General features: G+C 39.4%; 1 protein-coding gene across 17 annotated transcripts in view; it reads right to left on the reverse strand.

Moving 5' to 3' along the window:
• Nucleotides 1–25,768, reverse strand: part of SOX6 (SRY-box transcription factor 6) — a 466,488-nt gene that overhangs the window by 226,047 nt on the left and 214,673 nt on the right. For 16 of the 17 annotated variants that reach the window (XM_080975160.1, XM_080975165.1, XM_080975162.1 and 13 more), the window contains one exon: nucleotides 21,432–21,642. In XM_080975160.1, the coding sequence (XP_080831286.1) occupies nucleotides 21,432–21,642 (211 nt within the window). The remainder of the gene's footprint in view (nucleotides 1–21,431; nucleotides 21,643–25,768) is intronic. The other variant, XM_080975158.1, reaches the window with a different exon arrangement.

Consider the following 25,768-nt stretch of genomic DNA (forward strand, 5'->3'; position numbering starts at 1 on the left):
ACTTGGGTACAATGCCCCATCGAACAAAAAGCAACAGCAAATTAGTATTAATAAAGCTAACAAATTACATTAAGACAACTGCAATTTTTAATTGTTTAAACATGCTATTCATGCCACATGCTAATTCAGGGCCTATTTATGTAAGGCCCAGACGCCTTGTGCTGGCTTCCCAGTTTAAAAAACAATCTGAGTCCATAAATATGTCACTGATAACCACTGATTAAAAAAAAAATGTTTAGGGGTACTCTCATTTTAACTCAAGAAAATCACAATTTTATAGTTCAAATCGGGGGAAAGAAATACAGTAAATGGACAAAAGTACAAAGATTCACAAAATGTTTAGGGGTATGTGTACCCCTGCGTACCCCCAGGAAAAAAGCACTGCTGATAACTATGACTATGCAAGACAAATGATTTAACTTTTTTTGTAGTCTATACCATTTTAAAATAAGCCTTTCATTTCTTTAAACAATAAGCAAGAAGAGCAGTACCTGACCTGCAACATATTTATCTTATATAAATGAGAAGCCCAGAAATGTAACACAAAAACCTATTCATTTAATATTCAAAGAGAAAATATTATTTAGCAGCAGCCTACCTTTATTGGATGAATAGTGTAATAAAATAGAAACCTGGCTCCCAACCTTCATGAGCTTGAAGAAAACAAGGTTTTTAAAAATACAGGGTAAGACACTAAGTAAACAATCCTATGCATGATGTCTATTAAGTAGTAACTCTCTCTTAGTTCAATAAGACTTACTCTTTGGTATGTGTGTATTCAGAAATGCAGCCTGCTATAATTTTGCACAATGAAATGTCTGGCCAAAGCACCGAGCAATATTTGCCGTGAAGTTCAGAATCATAAACCAATGATCAAACTCTGGGTCATGTTTGAAGAGGTGGTCTCTTCAGTTCATAAAATGGGGTGTGTGTGTGATTTTTGATCAGTTATATGGATGGTCCATAAAAGTCATAATCAAAGCACTGTCTGGTACCTTTTTTTTTTTTTTTTTTTTTTTGGCAGTTCATCAAGGACCCTGCAGTGAACTGTGACCCAACACATTTTGACCATGTGGAAAAGATATACCTTTGGAAGGATGCAAGCGTGTACTGGTATCTCCAGATTAAATACCCAACAGAGCATCCATCTGTCACCATTAATTCAAAGTAGCAACAGGCATGCGGAAGTGACATTTTAGTTATTCAGATTTTAAAAGGTTCATAAAGTGCAACATGATTAGAAGGGGCTTTCAAGGTGTGACCAGTTTCAGTCTTCAAAGTGAAAAAAAAAGTAGTTGGGTTAGAAGTAGCAGCAGCAAACAGGTATAGAAAAGTAAAGAGATGTCTTTGTCTTTTCTGTATCAGGTCTGTTCTATATTTCTATCCTGCTTATGTCATGAATTTAGCATGAGTATAGTATCAAACATATAGATAATCCTGATTAATTTGTAAACAATCAAGCTAAGGTTGCAGTCCTATACCCAAATCCAGAAGTAAATGCTACTGAATTCAATATGGTTTACTTCTGTGGAAAATGAATTATTAAGCAGAATTCACTATAATGTGTCAGAATTTGATTGTTGTTGTTGTTTACATCACCATTTCAGAGCTAACAGCCTGATCTGTTTGCAGAGAGAGACAGAGACAGAGAGAGAGAGAGAGAGAGAGAGAGAGAGAGAGAGAGAGAGGTGCTATATTTGGGACAGGAGCAGCCCCAAAAATACAAAGTTCAGATGCTTAATTTTGTTACAAAAGTTCATCCCATGTTTTAACAGAAAACTGACTTTAGCCCTTTGAATATATTTTAGTAACCCTATTTAGATTAGCAGTAACAGAAGTTACTGTGCATTTTTATCCTACTCTGTCCTTCATGATCATCTGGAAATATCACTTTGTCTAATGTGTGATTGCCATCAGTGATTGCTGGATGCCCCCCAAAGTAATCCACTTATATTGATATGTAAAACAGTAAGAATGAAATGTTATATCGAGTCTATATTGTGCATTTGCCTATTCTCTCCAAATACATCATACTTTCCAGAATTCTCTTTCTGCAAAATTGTTGTCCTTCTAGAACACAATCCAAACAAATTTAAGCATATTTTACATCCCACTAGTTTCAATGGGATGTATCAAAAAGTCCTTAGTCTGCTTAAAGTTGGCTGGATTAAGTTCTATTTTCTAAACTGCCCTGTGATCCTATGAGATGAAGTGAGGTATTAAAAGCATGCTAAATAAATATGCAAATAGACCAAGACTCAACCAGGTACGCATATAATATACTAGGTTACAGCAAGCCCATTTCCGAAGTGTTTCTTCTTCTATGAACAGGGCTGTGAAATCACAAAACAATCATTAACTATCTACTGGAACTTTCTACTGTTTTCTGTAAGAGCAATTCTACGTTCTCTGATCCAGCACGCCACAGAAGTTAATATGGGATGTCAGTAAGTTTTTCCTATTTAGCATTTTGTTCTTTTCCCCACACAGAATATTTAGCTGTTTAAACAGGATTTGGATGCAGAGCTAACAATATTATACAAGGTTTTATTTCTCAATGGAGAAAGTGGAAAGAATGTGGCATGACATTAATATCCATTTAATTGTTTGAAGGATTTCAAAGATATTAGTTAAGGATTTCATAATTTCAATTTCTCCTTTTTCATTTAATAGTAGACATTCATTAAGAACCACACACTGTAATAAATTATAATAATTTCAAACAAGAATTAAATTACTAGGTAGCTACAGAAAGAGCCATTTTTCCTTAGGTAACCTGTAATCTAACTGTCAAATTTAAAATCTTTTCCCAATCAACTCTTCACAACATTCACATTTATTCATCTATGTTAAATTAATAAAAGGTGTGAATAATACTGACAAAATTGATCATTATTGTTCATGCAGATTAAGGAAAATTATAAGGTAATCTAAGATGTAAAAGGAATAGAGGAAATCTATTAACGATCTTATAAATAAATTATTTCTGTTTCTTTTTTAAAAAAAAACACTAAAGAAAAACTTCAACAAGACTTATTTAAATTGGCCACGGAAGCTATTTCACAAGTTGTACATTTTAAACCATTAAACACTTCATTGCCCTTTTCTTTACAAATGATGTAAAACAGAATGGTACTGTAACGGGGTGATTTTTTTAAGGACGATATAACAATAATGGAGTTTTGACAAGCTGTAAAGATATCATGCTGAAATAATGCTAAAGATTGGCAAGCATGATACTCTGTTCGAACTCCCATAGGTCTTATACACTGGGATGTTACTGAGTATCTCTTGCAGAAAACTCTTCTTCTCTCATACATCTTCTTAGGAATACAGCTCTATTATCAATATATTTTAGTAAAAAAATATTGAGACGATTCCCCGTCTTCTCATATGGGGCCCTTGTGGTGTCTTTCCAATATATATTTATCAAGTAAACTGACAAGACTTTCCAATAAAAAGCTGCCAATTGTATTCCAGCCCCTCTTTTTATAATTATATGCAAAAGTCAGTGCATTTCTTGGAGCAAGCTATCTTGTTCTCTGCCTTATTTGCTATTATCTAACCTTGATGCCCTTCCTCCCCCTTTCAGCTAAGATCCCTGTAGATAAAAGTAAAGCATGTCAACATCTGTTTTCATTCACACCAATTTTAATTTACAAAAGAGAGAGATTTGCTATTTTCAGAATACACTCTAAAGCACAGATTTAAGGACATTAATGCGACTGCAATTCCAGTGCATCAGATTTTCATGCATACTATGGATACATTCTGGAGGGGGTTGCATGATGAGGTGCTGTGGAGTTACACACACTTTAAATATCACCAAGTTATTTAAAGTTATTTTTGCCTCACCACAGTCCTATTCTGTGATAATGTGAATAACTTTTAAGTTGTTTAATAAGTTACAGAAGATGTTAGTAGTATAACAGTTCTGGTCCTCAGATAAATTGACATTTATATTTCAACAGCACAGAGAAGGCACAATTCTAGTAATCCCCTGCTACTATACAACAGCACTTCTCCTTCCCCTTAGAGTTCAAGTCAAATGCTCCAGAGTGCGTGTTTTAGTCCAAAGGCATTTCAAACAGACCTCTAAAATAAAAATCGTAAAACAGCCCCATAATATGGCCCATTAAGAACATGCAAACCACTGGGGTGGCCCACAATACAACCAAAGTTTTTTTTATAAAAAAACACAAAACACTGTATTACTTCCAATATGTAATGTGTACTGCAGAAACACACAGAATATTGAAGGTTAAAATACTTTAACGTGCTCACCTTGAACCTAACAATACTTTCTCTGAAGCCACTGGTAAAATCCTCCTGACTGCCATGGAAGCCAAGTTTGGTCACCACTGATTGCCTTTCTCAAATTCCTCCATCTTTCCCCCCAGTTAATATGCTGGTAGTTATACTAATGATTGCCATTGCCCTGCAAACATCTGAGTAACCTCCGCATATTTACAGGCCATATTCGTTGCGGATGTCAAACAGCTTTCTTCTCTTGCCACAAAGTTGTAGAAGCAGAAGCGGGGGGGGGGGGGGATCTTGCTCCAATGTTTACATCTCTATTTGGAAAGCATCACAACAGTCTAGTCCCCTAACTGAAAATAAAACTTCTCGGTCTCCTTGGAGCTCTTTAAGACATATAGCCTGAAGAGAAACTTGGAGGGGGGGGGGGAACAATACATAAGTTGTGCTGTAATCACATCGAGCAGCTGAGCCCAAGGAAGGCAGGCAATGGAATGCCATACAGTAATCAGCACTGTTGACTAATCAGAATTTGAGACACTAGAAGGTAATAAGGGTATTATAAAGGATGGCTTATTGAGGGAGCAGCTGTTTACGGTTAGTTCACTGTTTAAATGAGTTTGTCTAGATTGCTGTGGCACGTTTTTGGTGTGTGCGCGCACGCACACACACACACACACACACACAAAACTTTGCCCCTTTATCATTAGACCAGGATCATTAGACCAGGAAAAATCACAGAGTTATTGGCAAGAATTCAGATCGAGATAGTCCCTTAGAAGTAATTACTTGGGTTTAGGAGATTTCTAAAGATTGACAAACTCAGTGCCTTTGGCAGCTTCTATTAAAAAAAAAAAAAAAAAATCTCCACTGATTTTGTTGCCATGGGCACAAGAGCTGAGGTAGCAAAGAAGGGTAGCAGTAGCAGGCAAGGAGTAGTGGGGGGGAATGGGGAGGGAGGAAAGAATGCCATAAAAGAACAGCTACCAGTATTTACAAAAAGATATGTAGTGTGGACCACTCATCCAATCAGCATAATAAATGAAATTATAAAACATGTACCCTTTTAATATACCTGAATGCAAACATACTTTTTTTAAAAAAACAACAACACTGCTGCAAACTCAGCAAGGAAAATTAGTAAATGTATGTTAAAACAGAAAAGATGAAAGCTATTTTTTTTTTTAGAAGAAGAAGAAGAAGAAGAAGAAGCACACACATTGAAAAGAGACAACTCACCATAACTCAGACAAAAACCATCTTGTTCAAATCTATTTGTCATACAGTTGTTCAACTGTTTGGGGTTTTTTGGGGATTTTTTTTTTTTAATTCTCCTTCAGGAAACCAAATTCTGGTTTGGCATCCAAAAACATCTACGAAGTCCTCAAAGCATGAAGGAAGCCGAATAATACTAATGGAAATTTATCATAATGCATTATTTAAACATATTCTACTTTGGGCAACAGCCGGCTTGGTAATGTTTAAAAGCAGTCAGCAAGCAGTGGAAACTCTGATACCTTTTGTAACAGTTCACATGTCAAACTGGCAAAGTGCCCACAGCGTACAGCAGGAAAAAAAAAATCTATTTAATGTCTGCCCCACAAGGCGACATGAGGTTTGATTGGCAGAAAGCAGAGAGTGGCTTTTGATCATGTGTCCTAACAAGCAGTTCCAACTCCTGTCTCTTCGGCTGAACAGCTCTACATTGCCTATTCAAACAGAAGTGACAGGCCACTGCACTACTCCTTGGCTCTACTCTTGCACAGTGGGAACTATGCTGGAGACAGAGCCACTGAATAAATAGAGCACTTTTTTCCCAAGACAAGCAGGTTGTCTGAATCAAAGTTGGGCAGAATCAATTCAACATTATTAAAAGAGGATATAAAACTGAAGCTGAGTGATGTTAGGCCAGTTTGTACAACCTCAGGGATTCACAGAATGATGAGCAGGATAAGGAATGGTAAGACCTACAAAGCTAGGTTAAGAATTAGCTGCTACACCTTGGCCATTTTCCCATTCCTTCAGGTTCCCCTTTTTTTCAGTCATTTCTTCATAGGTTTCTTTTAAAAATACACATACATATATGCATATACATACCATGACAGAATTTGCAATCTTAGTAGAATTCAGACATCTCTTTTTAGCATAACTGTACTGTTGTTGGCCCTTGTTATTTCCTTTCCCTTTCCAGTTCTGTCCCTTTCTAGTTAAATACAGCAACTAGAATTTTTGAAAAAAAATGTTTCAGCATGCCTATTTCAGATTTATTTATTTTTTAAAAAAGGGGCATGCCCACCAAATAATTAAATGCTTAAGCATAGAATCATATAATTGCACAGTTGGAAGGGACCCAGGGGTCATCTAGTCCAACCCCCTGCAATGCAAGAATCTCAACTAAAGTAGCCATGACAGATGGCCATCCAACCTCTGCTTAAAAACCTCCAACGAAGGAGAGTTCACCACATCTTGTGGGAGTCAAGAAGCTCTTATGGTCAGAAAATTCTTTTGATATTTAGTTGGAATCTTCTTTCTTGTCACCTGAAGCCATTCATTCGGGTTCTAGCCTCCGGAACAGGAGAAAACAAGCTTGCTCCATCCTCCATGTTACAGCCCTTTAGATATTTGAAGATGGCAGCATATTTCCTCTCAGTCTCCTCTTCAGCAGGTTAAACATACTCAATTCCCTCAACCCTTCCTCATAAGACTTTGTTTCCAGACGCTTGATCATCATGGTTGCCCTCCTCTGCACACGTTCCAGCTTGTCAATATCCTCCTTTAACTAAGGTTACCAGATGTCCCCGTTTCCCGAGGACAGTCCCCAGATTTACAATCAGTCCCCTGACAAAATCCATCTATTTAGTAGGAAGTTGAAAAGTGTCCCCGGATTCATTGAAAAAAATCTGCTAACCTTACCTTAAACTGTGGTGCTCAGAACTGGACACAGTATTCCAGGTGCGGTCTGACTAGGGCAGTACAGATTGGGACTACTATTTCCTTTGATCAGGACACTATACTTCTCTTGATGCAGCCTACAAAAGGCTTAGGGGTTTTTTGCTGCTGCATCACACTGTAGATTCATGTTAAGCTTAAGGTCTACTAAGACACCTGGATCATTTTCACATGTACTACTGGCAATCCAGTGTCCCCCATCTGTGCAGCTGGCTCTTCCTGCCTATGTGTAGAACCTTCATTTGTCCCTATTGAAATTCATTTTGTTAGTTTTGGCCCAGTTCTCTAATCTGTTCAGGTATATCTTGAATCCCAGTTCTGCTTCCTGCAGCATTGGCTACCCTTCCCAATTTGGTGTAATCTGCAAATTTGATTAGCATCCCCTCCTGGCATTGATCTCCTCCTGACATTGGATGGCTCATTGGTTGGTAGTTACTGGGGTCTTCTTTTTTCCTCCTTCTGAATATGGGGACAACATTTGCCCGCCTTCAGTATGCAAAGACCTCACTGTTCTCCAGGAATTGCCAAAGATTGTAGACAGAGGCACTGAGATTACAAAATGCCTTTGGGTGCAGCTCCTCAGGCCCTGGTAACTGCTTTATTATGAAGCATTTATGTGGTTCTCATTTGATAGTGGCCATTAACTAATTTACCATTTTTCAACAATATGCCAATAGTAATCTGTGGTTTGCTGGAATGCTAAGGAGATGCATCAAATAAAACCATCCATTGGATATCCACCAGTTTTAGTGTTATGAGAGTAGGGAGAAAAAACTTTCCTCCATCCACTTTCTCCATGCCATGTATAGTTTTGTAAACTTCTATCATGTCACATCTAACTCAGCCTTTCTCTAAACTGAAAAGTCCCAAATGCTGCAACTTTTCCTCATAGGGAATTGCTCCATCCCATTCATCATTTTGGCTGCCCTTTTCTGGACCTTTTCCAAACTCTACAAGGACTTTTTTTGCGGTGAGGCAACCAGAACTACAGACAGTGTTCCAAATATGATTGCACTATAACTTTGCATGACAACATTATGATATTGACACTTTTATTTTCAATTCCTTTCCTACTGATTCCTAGCATGGAATTTGCCTTTTTCAAAGATGCTACACAATGGGTTGACGCCTTCATTGAGCTATCCACTACAATCCCAAGCTCTCATGAGATATGGGGACAAGAGATCAATGTCTGTATAGATGTGTTGCGTTAATACTATAGAATACTACAGAATAAAATACCTTTTATCATATTGCTTCATTAAATGTTTAAAAATTTCAGATTAAGGCATCACTAAAGAGATAGGTTTAATTACAACTTGTCATGTATCTCCAAGCTGATGACAAACAGGGCTGATTCACTCAAAAGGCAGGCTGTGGCAGCTGTCTCAAGCTGTGGAAGACCATGAGGCGGTGCGGTTTCTGGCAAGATCTCGTCAGATCACACCAAAATTTCGTGAGATGTCATGCACTACAAGAGATCTCACAAAATCTTGCCCAAACCCACTGTTGTTGCTTCGCTAGTACCACCACACAACACAGGTAGGGGAGGCTTTGGCACGGTGGCAAAGCGGTAAAATGAGATGTGCCACCCCTAGCGGCTAATCTTGCTGAGCCTTCATGATCTGCTTTAAAACTCAGATTCTTACCCAGGATCCGTTGCTATAGCTTCAAGGCAGTCTCCAATCCAGGTACTTGCTAGAACTTCTATGCCTAGCAAGCACCAAGATTAGCAACCAGTTTAATGAAAAATGCAGCTATTAAGCAACCAGCTAACACACTAAAATGTTACCTATCCCAAGTCTCAAAAATCCAGAGTAAAATAATCCTTTCATTGGGACCAGCTAAATAGTGCCAAAGCAGCAAGCAAGCTTTCAAGTTCAACAGAATGCTTCTTCAGACTGAATGTTATACAAAAGAAGAAGAAAAATGAGTGAGCAAAGTAATAAATTGCTGGATATGATGAAAAGCCCTAGTCTGCAGCTTGTAAAAGTCTTAAAATGGAATGGAGGAGGTGTTATGCAGACTTAATTAAGTTAGATTATGCCTAGTGCAAAAAGATCTCAGGTTGCAGCATGGTATGCTGAGGCAAAGAAGCAATGGCTACTTAAAAGGGACCAATGTGCTGCAATTAACACTAGAGGCAAATCCAAGTAACAGCTAGCATTTGTAGTTTCAAAGGGGGAAATTAGCTATTGCTCCTCAACCCCAGCATGCCACACTGTAACCAGAGATCATTTTTGCATATTCTAATAAGTATATGCTACTGTTGCTATTTGGATTTTATTTTATCATTCATGGATGACTGCAAATTTGTCAGTGTATAAGCAGAAAGAAGGAGCTTGCTTCCAGTTTTCAGAGTGCACACATAGGTGCTTATGGGATACTGAGTAAGAGTTCTGACCATGGCACAAGGACACAGCTGGTGCCCTTTCACTGGACCTTATCTCCAAAGAAGTAGCAGCTGCAGCATTTGTCTCCTGTTACACAAGGGCAGATCTCTAATCCTAACTACAACAGGATTCAAGGGCAACATATTCCAGAACTCCTCAGAAGACGAGATCCAGCATCCAACCTTGTACTCCAAGGTCAGTGATTTTTGAGACTGCAGGCAGGAAGTACCAACAATCCAAGAACCCTCATTGCCTGCAATGGAAGACAACACACTTGGGTTTGGAACTTGTAAGTGTATCCATTTAACAATTGAAATCAGAGAGAGAATGGATATTAGTACAGTGGTACCTTGGGTTACAGACGCTTCAGGTTACAGACTCCACTAACACAGAAATAGTACATTGCGTTAAGAACTTTGCTTCAGGATGAGAACAGAAATCGCACGACGGCAGCATGGCGGCAGCGGGTGGCCGCATTAGCTAAAGTGGTACCTCAGGTTAAGAACAGTTTCGGGTTAAGAATGGATCTCCAGAATGAATTAAGTTCTTAACCCAAGGTACCACGGTACCAAGGACTCAGCTGTAAGCTAGACTTTCCTGGAGTAAAGGCTGGCTGACCCAGCTAATAGTCAAGGCTAGTCTCTTTGGTTATTTTTTAGCAGTTAACATGACTGCCTTCCACTCATTCCATCAGATTCTCAGTGTACCTACATTCCTAGTACCATAGTATGCTTTTAAGCACTGCCTACTTTCTTTTCTGGGACGCGGGTGGCGCTGTGGGTTCAACCACAGAGCCTAGGACTTGCCGATCAGAAGGTCGGTGGTTCGAATCCCCACAACGGGGTGAGCTCCCCTTGCTCGGTCCCAGCTCCTGCCAACCTAGCAGTTCCAAAAGCACATCAAAGTGCAAGTAGATAAATAGGTACCGCTCTGGTGGGAAGGTAAACGGCTGCTCTGGTTCACCAGAAGCGGCTTAGTCATGCTGGCTACATGACCCAGAAGCTGTACGCTGGCTCCTTCGGCCAATAAAGCGAGATGTGCACTGCAACCCCAGAGTCGGCCACGACTGGACCTAATGGTCAGGGGTCCCTGTACCTTTTTACTTTCTTTTCTGCATCTTAAATAATTTGCAACCTATAGCCTCCAAGCCCTCATGTGCACATCTCCACAGGTACCTGGAACTCAAATAAGCCTCCTCCACATCTCATGCAAGATACATGTGTAGTTTTGCGACTCCCCACTACTGCTTCTCCATTCAGCCATGCACTTGCACCAAAACAATCCCCTCTTGGGTTATGGGGCAATATTCTGTTTTTGTGGCTCATAGGTGAGATGGTACATATTAAGCACGGAGGTGAAAAGACAAAAGACACCACTAATTATGAAAAAAGCAAACCAGCAATATAATTTACCACAGTTATAACCATGGATCCAACTAGGAGAAGGCACTCTGTAAATCTTATTAAATGAGATGCATATTTATTTATATACTACCTTTCACTGAATTTGAATCCAGGAAAGTTTACACAATTAAAACAAGCTATATACTGAAAACAACCAGCAGATAAAACTAGAGCAGTTCAGAAGATTTTGAAATCTTGAGAAGGGACGTTTTCACTGCAAAAGAAGAGGATTAAAACAAAAAGCAAAAACACACACAAAACAGCAGGCTAAAAGCTAAATGAACAGCAGGACATTGCTCCAGACCTGATTCTGATTGAGATTTCTGGCATAGTTCATCCTTGCTACCTCCTCCCTGGGCAAAGCAGCACTGGGTTAACTGGCTGGCATTCAGGATTTCTTAAAGCACACAAAGTCTCGCTGCTCTGAAGCTCCCACCTTGTGTCAGGCACAAAAGGAATGGCCCTAAGGATGATAACACCTCAAACACATATATGCTCCTCATTCTTAGAAAAACAAAACAAGGAAGTAAATATTTGTGCATAGAATTACCACCATGAATTGGGATTCTCTGGCTCAGAACAGACAAATCATACTTGATCTAACTGTGAACAACAGAAGTGCTTCACAGACCCATGTATTTCTCTTCCTCTATCCTTCGCTAGTACACAGCAGTCAAACTGACCTTCCTTTCCGTTTTGAAGTTTACTATGGTTAACATTACATCTGCACTGGTAGCTTCATCAACCACAGTCATTACTAAGCCACATTTAACAACCTTGGCTAGAAACAAGTTTGCAACTTGCCATCTAGGTAAATTACGACAATGTCACTGCAGATAAAAGTCCTGCTAGATAAGGCCAAAGGCCCATCTAGTTCAGCATCTTGTTCTCACAGTGGCCAACCCTATCAGAAGGTCACAAGCAGATCATGAACGTAACAGCACACGTCCCACTTGTGCTTCTCCAGTAACAGGTTTTCAGGGGCATACGGGCTCTAATACTGGAGGTGGTACACAGCCATCAGATCCAAAAGTCCAGGCAACCTAAGGCCCATGGGCCACAAGCAGCCCACGGGGGTCGTTTAATCGGCCCACAAGCCGCCCCTGAACCGAGCCGTCCGCTCGGTGAGTCCCCGCGCGCTGCGCTAAACCAGCACAGCACAGCATGGAGATTCGCTTCTGTGGTGCTGGAAATCACATCTGCACATGCGCAGATGCTGGAAATCACATCTGCACAGATGCCAGAAATCATGGGTGAATGCACAATCTGGCCCACAGAGGGATATCCGCTAGGCAAACCTTGCCGACCCCTGCAAATAGTCATTGATAATTTTATTATCCATGAATCAATCTAAGCTCCTTTTAAAGTCCCCCCAGTTGGTGCCCATTCCTACAATTTATGGCAGTGGATATAATAAGTCTATTGAGTTTTGTATGGCTTTTATTGTAATGCAATTTCCCAGTTCTCCCCTACTTATCAATGTTAGCTCTTAAACTAAATAGAGCAAGGATTTCCATATTAGAAAGAAGAGAGGAAAGGTAAAAAGCCCACAGACTACTCCAGATCTCTAAAACCATTTTTAAGAGGTTAAGCAGAGAATCTAGAATCTGGGGGTGTCTTTGTAAACAAATATTAACTTTCATTTTTTAATTTTTTGATAATAGTGCAGGGATAAAATATGAGATTTATTTAGGAGATGTGGCAGACTTGTGGCTACATTGAGCTCCCACGCCCAATGGAGAAATCTACTATTAATAGATTAAAAACAAACATTTGTAAGAAGGCACAGAACAATGTTATTATTCAACTTGACAGTTTATACTATACTATAGTATATAGTATGGTAAATATCAGTCACAGTCAAGTTCAAGACTGGTTTGTCTAGCAATGTTTAGACAATTCCTGCATTCATTACCATACTGTTATTACCTAATAGTGTATAGTCAGAATCACACTGCAGACATAGAAATCCTGAGATACCTAACTCATTTTCCTTATGCAGATATCTGACATGTCCCTTTCCACTTACTTCACTACTTTGCTATCACTGCATACACCTGTACACTTAGCTTAATGCAGTGTAGCATGAATGATGTTCAAATAATGTACAACTCAACAGAGGTTGTACTAGCAAACTACACACAAACACTTTGGTGCTGCTAATGCAGCAAAAGCAATACGGGAGGCAGAAGTTAAAAGTTGCCATCTCTGCAACCACAGCAGGCACTGTGATTCTCCAGGTTTGATTTCACCCTTGAGGCATACTCCATTGTCTCTCGAGACAAAAGGATGCCAAAAACAAAATATAGATATATGGGGACACACACACACACACACACACACACACACACACACACACCACACACACACACACACACACACACACACACACACACACTTATAGATTGAATCAACGCTGTACTTATTTAGTTACCTAGGGAAAACAACAATTGCTTCAAGGAGAACTGCTTGACAGCCTGACAGTCAAGTTGTACTGCGCCACATGGGCAGGTGAGGATGGGTGTGCTTGTAACATTTTGTGGGCTGGTTCTAATCTACAAGTCCAATGTTTTGTTTTTACAGTTTCAAATGTAATTCTGTGATTTGTTCTGATGGTTTTTCCTAGGTCTGGAATTTGAACAAAAGGAGATAAGATCTTGTTCTCATCAGTCAGGTCCTTTGTGTACTCAGTTTAGCTCAGAAACTGCCATCAGATGTCCAAGCACATATCTCTAGTATCCTGTAGGCTGGATTCCCCAGATCTGGTACCAGGGTTTGATTTGAAATGCTGGAGAAGACAATGGGTGGAATTCAACCAACTTTTACTCTGAGTAGACCCACTGAAATTAATGGACCCAACTTAGCTGAATGTCTATTATTTAGCATTTATAATGTGGCATTCACTGTACTGCTTCATTATTTGATATACTTGAAATAACCACTTTCTGAATATTGAAAACATGGGTAATATGTACAAATGATCTCATCAATTATATATATATAGCATTAAAATATGTCAATGGAACATTGGAGTGGAGTTTCTTCCTTTCATTCATTTTGCTGAAGTTAATCTCAAAATAATGCTTAATCTAAATGGCTTCATACTCTTGACAGTAGGGAGGAAGATACTTCTCTGTGTTTCCTGCTCTGCCTGCCAGCATTGCTTTCAGAATTGTCATCTGGCAGCTTCAGCCTAAAACAGAGCAAAGTAGCAGCTATTTTATTTACACACTTTCTGTCCATCCCTCCATGCTTCCTTACCAACTGAGCAGGTCAGATCTTACATGCAGTCACACAGAGAGTGAATGTATCTCTATTTCATCTGACAGAAAAATAAAGGTGTCAAAATTATTATTTTGTAAGTAATGAGAAAGGTATCAAAAGCCACATAGCCTACTGAAAACAAGAACTATATTAGCATTTAAAATATGTAGCAACGCTGACCATTTTTACTGTCATTTCTGTAAAAAAAAGCTGATCTAATTAGCTATATTTCCAAAGTGCATACATAGCATTTTTAGTATTATCATAACATTTTGCTTAGAGTTGACATTTTTATTCTGACAAGCACTGTCTGGAGAGCTCTCAATAAATAATCCATTTACGATTTTCTGTAAATAAGCAGTGGACACAAATCGTTATCCTTACTTACAGCTGCCCCTCTCTAATAGTGCTTTTACAAGTAAGGTGACTATTCAGTCTAATGCAATCCTCCCAGTGCTCAAAAGACATTTTCATTCATTACCACGGTCACAAGCACTTAAAGCACTTTTAGGCGCTGTTGCAAAACAGCAGGAATGGCAGAGCAAATAAGACTAACTAAAACCAAAGTTCATCACCAAAGAAACCAGAGGTTATTCACCTAAACAAATTGAAGATTGACTTACGTAAGGTCAACATACATACAGCTAATCCACACACAGACAAGTTTCTTAAAACATTTTCTTTTTATTAAAAGCTAAAAGTCATAGGTGGGAGTACAAGATTAATTTGTAGATTCTAGACCCAACCACAGCATATACTTTAATATTCACTGGTAATGGATTGTCTCATCAAAATATTGTTTCCTATACTGTCAAAACTGATTGCAATGAGGTCTTCATTTTCTCTTTTGCCATCCCCATAAAATTGAAATAGTCTTCTATATTTTATTAACTCAGTATGGAACATAAATTTCTTTCATTGCAAACTCACCTCATGTAATATGTTGCACTAATGATCAGAAAGTGGCACTTATGCAACAGATCCCTTGAAGAGAGATGCAAAGCTAGGGCAGGAAATTGTTTTAAGTCTATCTATGGCAACATAAGTCCTCACACTATGAGAGTTGTGGATCAGTTCTCCATGTGGTCCCTTCTGTTAAAGCTTAGAATTCGTTTTCAAAGCAGAAGTAAGGATAGCAGCAGAAAACAATATCAATCCCAGACCCAAATAAATGTGGGTTGGCATCCCTTGTAACTGCTGTATAGCTTGAAAAATGCTTTGCAACGATTAAAGCTTATCTTAGCAATCTAGACAATAATGGATACTGAAAGGGAAATCACTGAGATATGAATACTAACCTCTCTAAGACAGAGGAATGGTGCTTTCGTTAATGGAAACTATGTGGGTGGGGATGTGGAGGAGATGGACAGGATGTAACTGTACAACTGGAATTAAACCTAGATGCTTCTCTTCAGAAAAGTTCAAGGGCATTTTTAGTGCTTGTCAGTGCTAGCCGGCTTTGTCTCATCCAAAAGATAAAATCTCCTGCAACAGACTTGCACTTTGTATAAAGCTCTGCAGTGCTTCCAAGTTCCTTGAGCAGTGTGTGTCATGTTAACAGTCCACCAGCAGCAAAAATGAGTAAATGTGATGGCTAAGCACAGGAATTTAAAAACTTCCAAGCACTTTTTTCCACCTAAGCAACACTGAGTAAAATGTTACAACATTATAAAGACTAAACCAAACAGAAATATTCTAAAATAAATAACGTTATGGAAATCTCTGCCAGCCTTCTTTGAAGTTCAGCCTGATATTAGAAAGGGCTAAAATGACAAAGAATGTCTGTAACCAATATCATACAGCAAACCTTCATTTGACCACACCAGCAGAATTACCACAATAGAGGAAATATCTCTACAGATGTATTTATATACTTAAACTAGTTTATCCTTTCAACTATGTGTATGCTATAGAAAAGATTTGCTGTTATATGTTTATTGTGTTATACTGAATGATGGCCTTCAACACGGAAACTGGAGTGAGAACCTGTTTATAAAAAACTTTGTTGAAATATGGTATTGTACTCTTAATGCAGAATCAAGGCAGAAAGTGAACTATGAATGTGGGCCCTGACTAATTGGGTTTTGGGATTTAGCATAAATGTGGAGTTGAGTTTCCAGTGTACCAAATGACTAACCAGCCTACCGTTCCACATTGCAAGCATTGTACTGAGACTTGGAAAAGAAATCTACCCTTCTGGCTACAGACAAGTCAGTTGCTAGCTATTACTTGTAAGGATTTGGAATGAATGATAAAATAATTAGTATGAACCTATACCTTAATTTACAAAGCAAATAAGGCTTTTTCTTTTTTTTAAAAAAGTGAAAACAGCATCAGAAAGCATGCATAAAATATTATTTTTAGGTCAATGGTTCCCAAACTTATTTTCCATGGAACACTTGAAAATTGCTGATGGCCTTGGACCAATTAATGGTTTTTCTTCCTGTTTTAAGCAATTGTAATACACTGTGCTAAATGCTGCATGATTTTTAATAGTATTTTTATTGCTTTTATTTCTTATATTTCAACTTGCATTTCATAGAATACAAAAAATACATTATAAGAAATAAAAGAAACAACAAAAATACAATTAAAATTCAAAATTAATATTTAATGTTCCTTTAAAAGGTGAAGTTATCTTATATGGGATTTTGAGGAGCCTGGTCCCATTGTTGCAGAAACTACATGACTGAGGGGTATTAAGGCATGGAGAAACTACCTGTCTCTGCAACAGTGGAGGTTGTATAATCTTTTGTCTCTTAAGCCGTATGGAGGCTTCTGTCCAATTCTGAAGCAGTGCCAGAGGTTCCTATGGGGCAAGTAATGAAGTTACCATCAGCAACTTAATACAGAGTCATGTTACAAAGGGGTAATTTAGAAAGCTTGCTCTCCATGAATTAATCACCAGAATGGGTTAACTGCCTTTTGCATGGCAATTGATAATCTCAGTACAGAGAAATCTACCTGCCAGGCAGCAACTCCAGTGAACAGTCCTTTCTATGGGTCAACTGTTATCAGAGCAGCAAATTATTCCTGGCCCAGTTGTAACAAGGCAACTTTTTCTGAGTACCTCAGTGCAGGGCCACAAATTTGTTGAGTTTGCAGACCTCACTGGTCTTTCAAAAGCAAAACCCCCAGGGAGACAAACAAGTAGTTCCTTCTGCTAAATATATGAACTATACCTTGATCAGAATATAAAGACCCTTAAAAGAATATTTTCCCATTGCTTTTGGCAAGTGGGAAGAATGAAACGAATAAAGGAAAGGGGAAAAGACACAGATGAAACCAATATGCAACACTGGCTATCAGAGTTTACTACCAACATGTGGGTGGTGGTGCATCCCAAACCCAGATCAGATCTGGCACCTTATCAAGTATTTTGATAGAGTCTTGAATGCCTGTAGTTTGGCTACAATACCCATGCTGTTGAAGGAAAACCAGTTTAGGCTTCAGGCAGCCAATAATTTCCATCAAATGACTTGGGTGGAAAGGAATGGGGAGCTATGCTCCAACAACTGGAGGCAATGTACAGCTTCCTATATATTAGTCTAATGGTTTCCACTGGTTTGGTGACAGAGTTGGGCATGATACCGGCTGAAGTGCTATTATTAAGGACAGATAAAACAGCTGTACATTATGCTGAAGTACTCAATGTTCCTTTTACAGACAGACGGTCCTGGATTACAAGCAGCACTTGACCATTTAAATCACTACAACAACCAGATTTAACCAGCTGGGCCATATTCTCTTAGGCAGGGCCTGTTGACCTGCTCAGTCACAGCTGCTCAAGTGAAATTTTGATTAGACAACTTATTTCCAGAAGCCAAAGGACTCTGATTATATAGATTTACTTAGACATGTTAAAGTATTTAAATGTGGATTCATTGGTTCAGAACTGCCAGTTGTAGTAAGCAAGGCACCAGACCCTAAATACAGTAGGAATGATGTAAGATAGCTAATGATGTAAAGATACATCTGTGTGAAGCACGTTGCTACGCATAGAAGTTTTTCCACAGGATGACAGCCGATATATTTATTAAAGGTAAATGATGATCGGAAGGCTGTATTGATCTAGGGGTGGACAACTAGCTCACCAGTGAAAGCCACTTCAGAAATGTAAGACAGAAGGTCACAGCTAATTTGCATATGCTAGTTGCAATAATTGGCCGCATTTGCATACCGTTTTATGAATCTAGAAGATGGCAAGCTACAGCTTAAATTTCCAGCACTTATTCCACAATGTGCTACTCTGAAATTTATATCCCAAATGTGGGGGAAATACGTCAGTTTAATTTTATTTGCAGAAACCCACCAGCAAACCAACTTAAGAATGTGTGTTTGCCACTCCTGTTCCACAGGTTCAAATATGTAGGGATCAAAGAAATTCATTTCCAAAAGATGTGACCCATTCACTTCATCTAGACATTTTCTCTGATATGACTGGCAACTATCACAGCCAAGAATAAATTATTTATTTGTAATAAAGTATATAGTATTGCAAGACCTGAATTCATGCACAACATTATTGGCAACAACAACAAAAGTTTTAAGAACTTAGTTATTTTAGTTCTTGAAGGAAACACAATACATTACTGAAACTAATGGCTTAAACTATTTTAATGGCACCAAAGGCATGTGACCTCACACAAGCACAACATGCAATGGGCGACCTCAATCTTTGGCGCAACTTGGCACCTCTGGTCCTATTACAGCCCATAAATGCCTCCTGACACTAATCAAGCACCTACACCGCTTCACCTGACTTAGATGACAAGAAACATAGGCGGCTATCATCTGTATACTGATGGCACCTCACCTCAAATTGCCTGATGACAACTCCAAGAGCAGGCATAGGCAAACTCCGGCCCTCCAGATGTTTGAGACTACAACTCCCATCATCCCTGACCACTAGTCCTGTTAGTTAGGGATAATGGGAGGCTTCATATACTTGTTGAACAGTAACCAAATCAGCAACCAAAACATGTCTTAATGACTTAATATTCAGTGTCTGAAATTCTGTAGTATTATACCATAGGGCTGACACTATCTGTTGTAAATTAATTTTTCATTGTACATTCTCAGTGCTTATTTCCAGCAACGGGCACTTAAGTTCCCTCATTTGCAAAAGCCAGCCAAGAATGTAAAATAACTCAAAATAAATACAATGGTTTGAATCCAAACTTGCCCTTCCATGAATGGAAAGAGTCCTTCTGTCTGCAGAATGGGCTAAGATCCAGCAGAGACTCACTGCTAGAAAGAGGGAAGAGACAATTTCCACTGATTCACCAATCACACACCAGGGGCGGGCGGAGATGGTGCCACCTCCCATGCCATCGTAGAGGATTCACCAACCCTCCACAGTAGCTTTTCAAGAGGTAGAGGGGTCTGCAAGAGGAAGGAGCAAAAAAACACATTCCATTTCCTCCAGCAGGAGCATCCTATGAATGTAGTTCTGCTCCTTTTTTTTTTTAATGGGTGGGGGAGGGAATGAAATAAAGCTTACCCCTGAAACACAGGTCTTGCGGATCTTTGCATGCACACTGCTATACAACAGAGCATCCAAAACACTCTTGAAACAAGTATTAGCTACCTTGCAATGTGATCAACAACATTAAAAAAAAAAGTTCTGTGAAAAGTGAGCCAGAACAAAATTAAAATTAAAATAGATTCCATCCAACTAGTCTAGCCATCCAACTGAAGCCAACAATTTATTTTGAGGTGGGGGGGGGGGGAGAACTTCAAACCTCCAAGTCTGAAGACAGATGGCTGTGAAAAATCTGGGACATTGTATCACTGTAGTGATGCTTAAGACACCTATACAGAACATATTTAACTTTGCATTTGTCATATAGAAACCAAGCCAAGAAATGGATGTAGAATCTGTCATGGAGCTACTTCTACATATAGTTTTTTCTCCATTTATAAATGCAGTGTTAGAGCTTAACCCTGACGTTTTGGATTTTTCCCATTTTCCTTTCCCTGCCATGAAAATGCATGGGCCTGAGCCTACTATCTGAATTTTGAACCTCCCCTAATCTGGTGCCCTCCAGAAGCTTTGGACAACAATTGACATCAGCCCTACCCTGCATGGCTCTGCTGGCTGGGGCTGATTGGAATTGTCGCTCAAAACATTTGGAGGGCACCCGATTGAAGAAGTCTGCACTAACATCTGGCAAGGCTGGCATATCTCAAACTCTGTCACGCTAAACTAATCCCAAGGAAAATTCTAACAAATATATTTATATCTGAAATAGATTGCATGCAATAATTTCCAATTTAGCACAATTTTTTTTGCTCCAGTGTAATATGTAAGCAGATATAGTGGAGACCCAAATATCTATTTACGCTTAAGTAGGGTACTGTTTCTTCTTCTTTCAAGGCCCCACAGTTGAACCACAAACTGTCCTTTGAAACATAGGGAAGTTTTCATGAAGGGCAGAAGCCACAGAATTAATTTCATCAAATAATTGCATATGCTTAAATCTTACTTGAACCAACGAGACAAAAGCATATAAAACATTGCACTGGGATTGTGGCATAAGGCTCTGTTGGAAGCTATCTACCTAGCTACCAAACATTTCAAAAGTTCAGCCTCATTCAAGAACATTTTGAATTTATGGAAGCATAATTTAAGAGGCTCTTGGTGCCATTTTAAAAGCAGGTCTCATATACCAAAGAAACACATATCCCCAAATGGGAGATGCGGAATTGTCAGAGGCAATATCTTTCCCTCACTTGCATTTTTCCAAACCCTGTCAACTGTGGCCATGCATCAGAATTTCCTGAAAGTGCTAAACACAGAATGGCAAATAAATTGAGATCCACTTACTTACTAGATGAAACCTGGTATCATAAAAAGAAGGTATTGTACAAGTACCACCATACCATTTATACCATTTTACAGAATTCTCAAACAAAATCTAGTCTAATTAATTACATTGTACAAAACAAATTTATAAATAAGTTCATGTATTATTTCACACTATGAGTGGTGTGTGTGTGTTGACTCGGGGTGAATACAAACATTCCATATGAAATTTAGCAGTAAACCTTTAAACATGGGTGAACTAAAGTCTTAGGTGTAAATCCACCTTACCAATTATAACCTTAAGGGCTGAAATCAACTAAAGAGAAGGAAATCAAAATATGTTATGTCTGTACATACCCTCCTGTTCAGTTCTGGTCATTTCCTCGAGTTTCTTCTGCTTCAGTGTGTCCACCACATCGGCAAGGCTTCCTTTGCGGCGTTCTGGAGTTCCGAAATTAACACTGGTCATTAGCTCGCTGCGGTCACGACCTCCTTCTTCGGGCTTATGTGGTGAGGTAGAAGTATTTCGGAAGGAATATAAGGAACATAACTTATTACTTTCTGACTCCTGTAAAGAAACAAGACAATAATGCAAAAATAAATGAAGCCCCACGATCTCAGAAATATCTGTTATTACATAACAGCAACTGAACATTAAAAAAAACCTGACCTAAGCCAAAACAGTCTTTAGTTTTATTTTTGCCTTTGCTATTGACAAAAAAACCCCAGACACCTCAATTTTTCAGTAAGGTGTTCTTTTTGCTGTTGTTGTTTTGTGCCTCCTCAAGATTTCTTACATACCTATTTATAAATCTAGGCTACTAGAAGAAAGTATGCAATGACTCCAAAATCTATACGCGATGACTCTGGGAAACGAGGGAACCCACACAAAACAGTTCAGGAAATTTATTTATTTATTTTATTGAATTTGTATACCAACCTTCATCTGAATATCATAGGGCAACATGAAAATACAAAATGAGAACCCAAAATGCATAATAATAACAAACCAATAACCCCCCTAACATTTAAAGGACATAGAATGTTAATCAGCCAAAGGCCTGGTTATTGAGAAACATTTTTGCTTGGCACCTAAAGATATATAATGAAGGTGCCAGGTGAGCCTGCCAACAAAGATGTGATGTAACCTGACTGACCAACAAGAGGAAGCTCCCTGACTAACTGACAGGGACAGGCAGGACTCTGACGAGTGTGTGGCAGAGGAAAGTAGGCCGGAGAGGGGGTCAGTAATTTATGGGTTTTGGTAACACCTACAAGGCAAAAGCCAGGAGGGCGGGGGAGATAAAAGGTTGGGGCAGTCAGAGAGCAGAGGTAGGGGCACAGGATGGCTCAGAAGCACAGAAAAAGGCTGTTCAGGTGAGGGGCAAGTCAGCCGAATCCCCACCACCCCCTGCCCTGCAGGGGGTTCCTTCCTAGAACCAGGAAGGAGAAAGAAGAAGGAAGAGCAGCTATGACTTCTATACAGAAGATGTCTCAGGTTGCGTGTGAACACTCCATCAGATGAGTGGAATACTTAAGGCCAGCTGCGGGCAATAGCAGCATGTGTGCGTTTGTATCAAGTGCACCTTAAAAGTTGTTGTAAGTGCATGTGTTTGTCAAGAAAGAATTAACCATCAGTCGGTTGCCTTCCTTGGCTTGGTGGGCTCAGGAAACTAACTGAGCTATGGCTTAGGCAGAAACCCTTTAAATATTGTAAACCCCTGCCCCCCCCCCCTTGCGGGCTGACTAGTGACAACCCCCAAGTACTCTTTGTGGCCACACAGTCTCGGGAAAGGGCATAAGGAACGTATGCACAGAAATTTAAATATGATTTAGCTCAGTCAGGTCAGCAGTCTCAGAAACTGCACAGCTCCCTTGCTCCCAAGGCTTAGGACTTTCCCTGAGCTTTGCCCTGTGAGCTACGGTACTTCAGTGACCATCTAGTTCTACCCAGAACCTTAAAAATCAGTGTTTGGGAGCTTTTACATGGCACCTACTAAGCTGTGATTCATGTCCAGGACTCAAAGGACAGAAAAAAATTATGCAATTTCCTTAGTTGCTCCACGTAAAAGCAAGTCTGAAAACAGATACTCAAGAAAATTTGGTTATCTCTATGAAATACCCATTGAGGTCACCCCAGTAGAATGCTAGGCATCTTTGTCTCTGATTTGCATGTAAAATGGTAGGTTCTTAAAAATCATGGTCTGCAAGAATTTCCCCAGCAGCAAAGAATTAAGGGGCTTCTAGTTAATACTAGTTAATGGTATTGAAGAATTTCAATCTTTGTTTTGATATTTGCTCATAGGCAAACTATACAGCCTTAATCACTGTTCACATTTTTCAATTACTTCTTGTTCATGGCTGGGGGAGGGGTGAAATCCTTCCTTTCTATTAAATCTTCAGTGATTTTCGCAATTTAATAGCAACAAAAAGGGCTCCTAACATTTAAATAATGTACTATTTAGGGTATTCCAGAATCTGAAAGCTTGATAGAAATAAATATTATCAAATTAAAACCTGATCAGGTATAGCCTTTCTTTCTTTTACTGAGGTGAATTCTAAAAATCAATTAATTCCAAAATATGCTACCTTCCTGAATTTCCTCCCAAACTGCATTTGCAATATTAAACTTTTCCAGTAGTAAGACAGCCATTTGTGTTATCTGCGCATGAAACATCTTTGTTGTGAACACTGTTGACCAATTAACATACATAGTGGAAGTGTGAGGACTAGGCAACCTAATAAAAATAAGTTTTTTGGGCTTGTATATGTACCTCATGGGACGTCAGCTGCAACAATGCCAGAGGCATACCTAAGCTCCCTTGTGCCCTTGGCAAGAAGCTGTATCAGCACACACACATATGGTTCCATGCACCCTTGGCAAGGAGATGTTGGCAATGAAATACAGCCTAGGTGTGCATGGACAGCCAGGCTCCGAGCTACTCTGAGCCAGATGGAGAGGTGCAAATTTTTGCACACCCCTGGGCATGTGCCCCTGGTGCGGGGCCATCCTAATCAACCCCTAGGTTCACCCCTGAATGCTGCACATAGCCTCTCCTATATTAAGGCCCAGGCAAACACAGCTTCTTGACTGTTGGGCAGACATTACCTGAATATAAAGTTTTGTGGACCAACTGCAAGACTTTCAATCTTTCCTCTGTTGATGGAGTCACTGAGAACACTTGAGATTGTAAATGCAAAATGTAAAAGTTGTGACACAACTTTTGATGGGATATGGATTTTGGGTACACTTCTGTGATACCAATATTGTGTGAGCGTTTTAATAGTTGATCATGCTTGACAAGCATGCCTTCAAGACCTGGCATTCATCAATGAACAAAGCTTTTTCATCCTTATGAATTCAAACAATGCCATCTACCCATTTGGGTGCTAAATATGTTAAAAACCCAATAAACCCACAGCAAAGTGTGAGTGGGCAAGGGTTAGTTGAAAATACCATTCACAATGACACTGCATTGGTATTGTGTGTTGTAGACAACACTTAGGAACAGATTATGACCAGGATTTTCCTTGTGTTTGTTCGCATACAAATGGGGGAATCCTTGTTTTGAAAAGACCTTTGTTGTATGTTCCAAGAGCATGTGTTACAAGAAAATTATTGTTGCTGTGACTGCCTCTAAGATTAGAAACAAATGTGTCCAGTTGATAGCAGTTTCCGGTCTTGCCGACCATCTGATATAATACAGTATTGTTAAAATAACTCCAAACTGTATATCCTGTGCTGTGTTAAATGTCCTAAGAGTTGCCACTATCTCAGCAGCCCTTCACATTTTGTGAGTATTAAGTTTCTTATGTTGTTCGACTGTTATATTGTTTCTTTGGGTTATCTCTTTGTGACAACCTTTCATTAAAAGCAAATGAAATGAATTGAATCTTCCAACATGCTAATTCAGCACTGGTCATCATTTGTTTTGGAAAAGGCCTTTTAGTGCCTTGAAACAGATAGCGATAGGAAACATAGAAAGCTGCCGTATACCAAATTGGAACATTGATCCATCTTGTTCTGTACTGCCACTCTACAGCGTGGGGAAGGGGGCTCAGGCCCAGGGGCCAATTTTAGCCTTTCAAGCCTCTATGTCAGGCCACACTCCCTATCCTCAGGCTACACCCCTCACTGGCCTTGTTTCAGACTCTCCCTGAGTACTTCTCCCTGGCCAAAATGTGCCATTGAACTCAGATAATGACTCCTGCTTGCCTGGACAGATGATAAAAAAGGGTGTATGAGTGTGCAAAAAGTAGCCTACTACACAAAGGTAAATTTTTAATTCACTGCTTCACCCACTTATGTCACACATCCCAGAAATGTGCCCCCCCAAAGGTTCCCAGAGGGGAATGCAGCCCTTGGATTGCAAAAGGTTCCCCAGCCCTGACTTGCAGCAGCTTTCCAGGGTTTCAGGAAACCCTGGAGCTTTTGGAATGCAATGTACATGCTGTGCCATTGAGCGGCAGCCATTCCCTATCAGGTCACATGATCCTGCTGCAGGTTTAGCATTCAACACCAGTGATGTCTTAATCTTATAGAATAAATAGCTCCACAATTCATTTTCACTCCTTTCCCCACCGAAAACAAAAGCTCATTTGCAAATGTACATTACAGAAAGCTAGTCAAGTTATAATGGCATCCTTTCAAAATGAGAATACAATCATTTCCATTTTTGGATGAGAATATCATC

Source organism: Podarcis pityusensis (assembly GCF_964106645.2).
Source record: "Podarcis pityusensis genome assembly, chromosome: 1".
In the NCBI taxonomy this organism is placed as follows: domain Eukaryota; kingdom Metazoa; phylum Chordata; class Lepidosauria; order Squamata; family Lacertidae; genus Podarcis; species Podarcis pityusensis.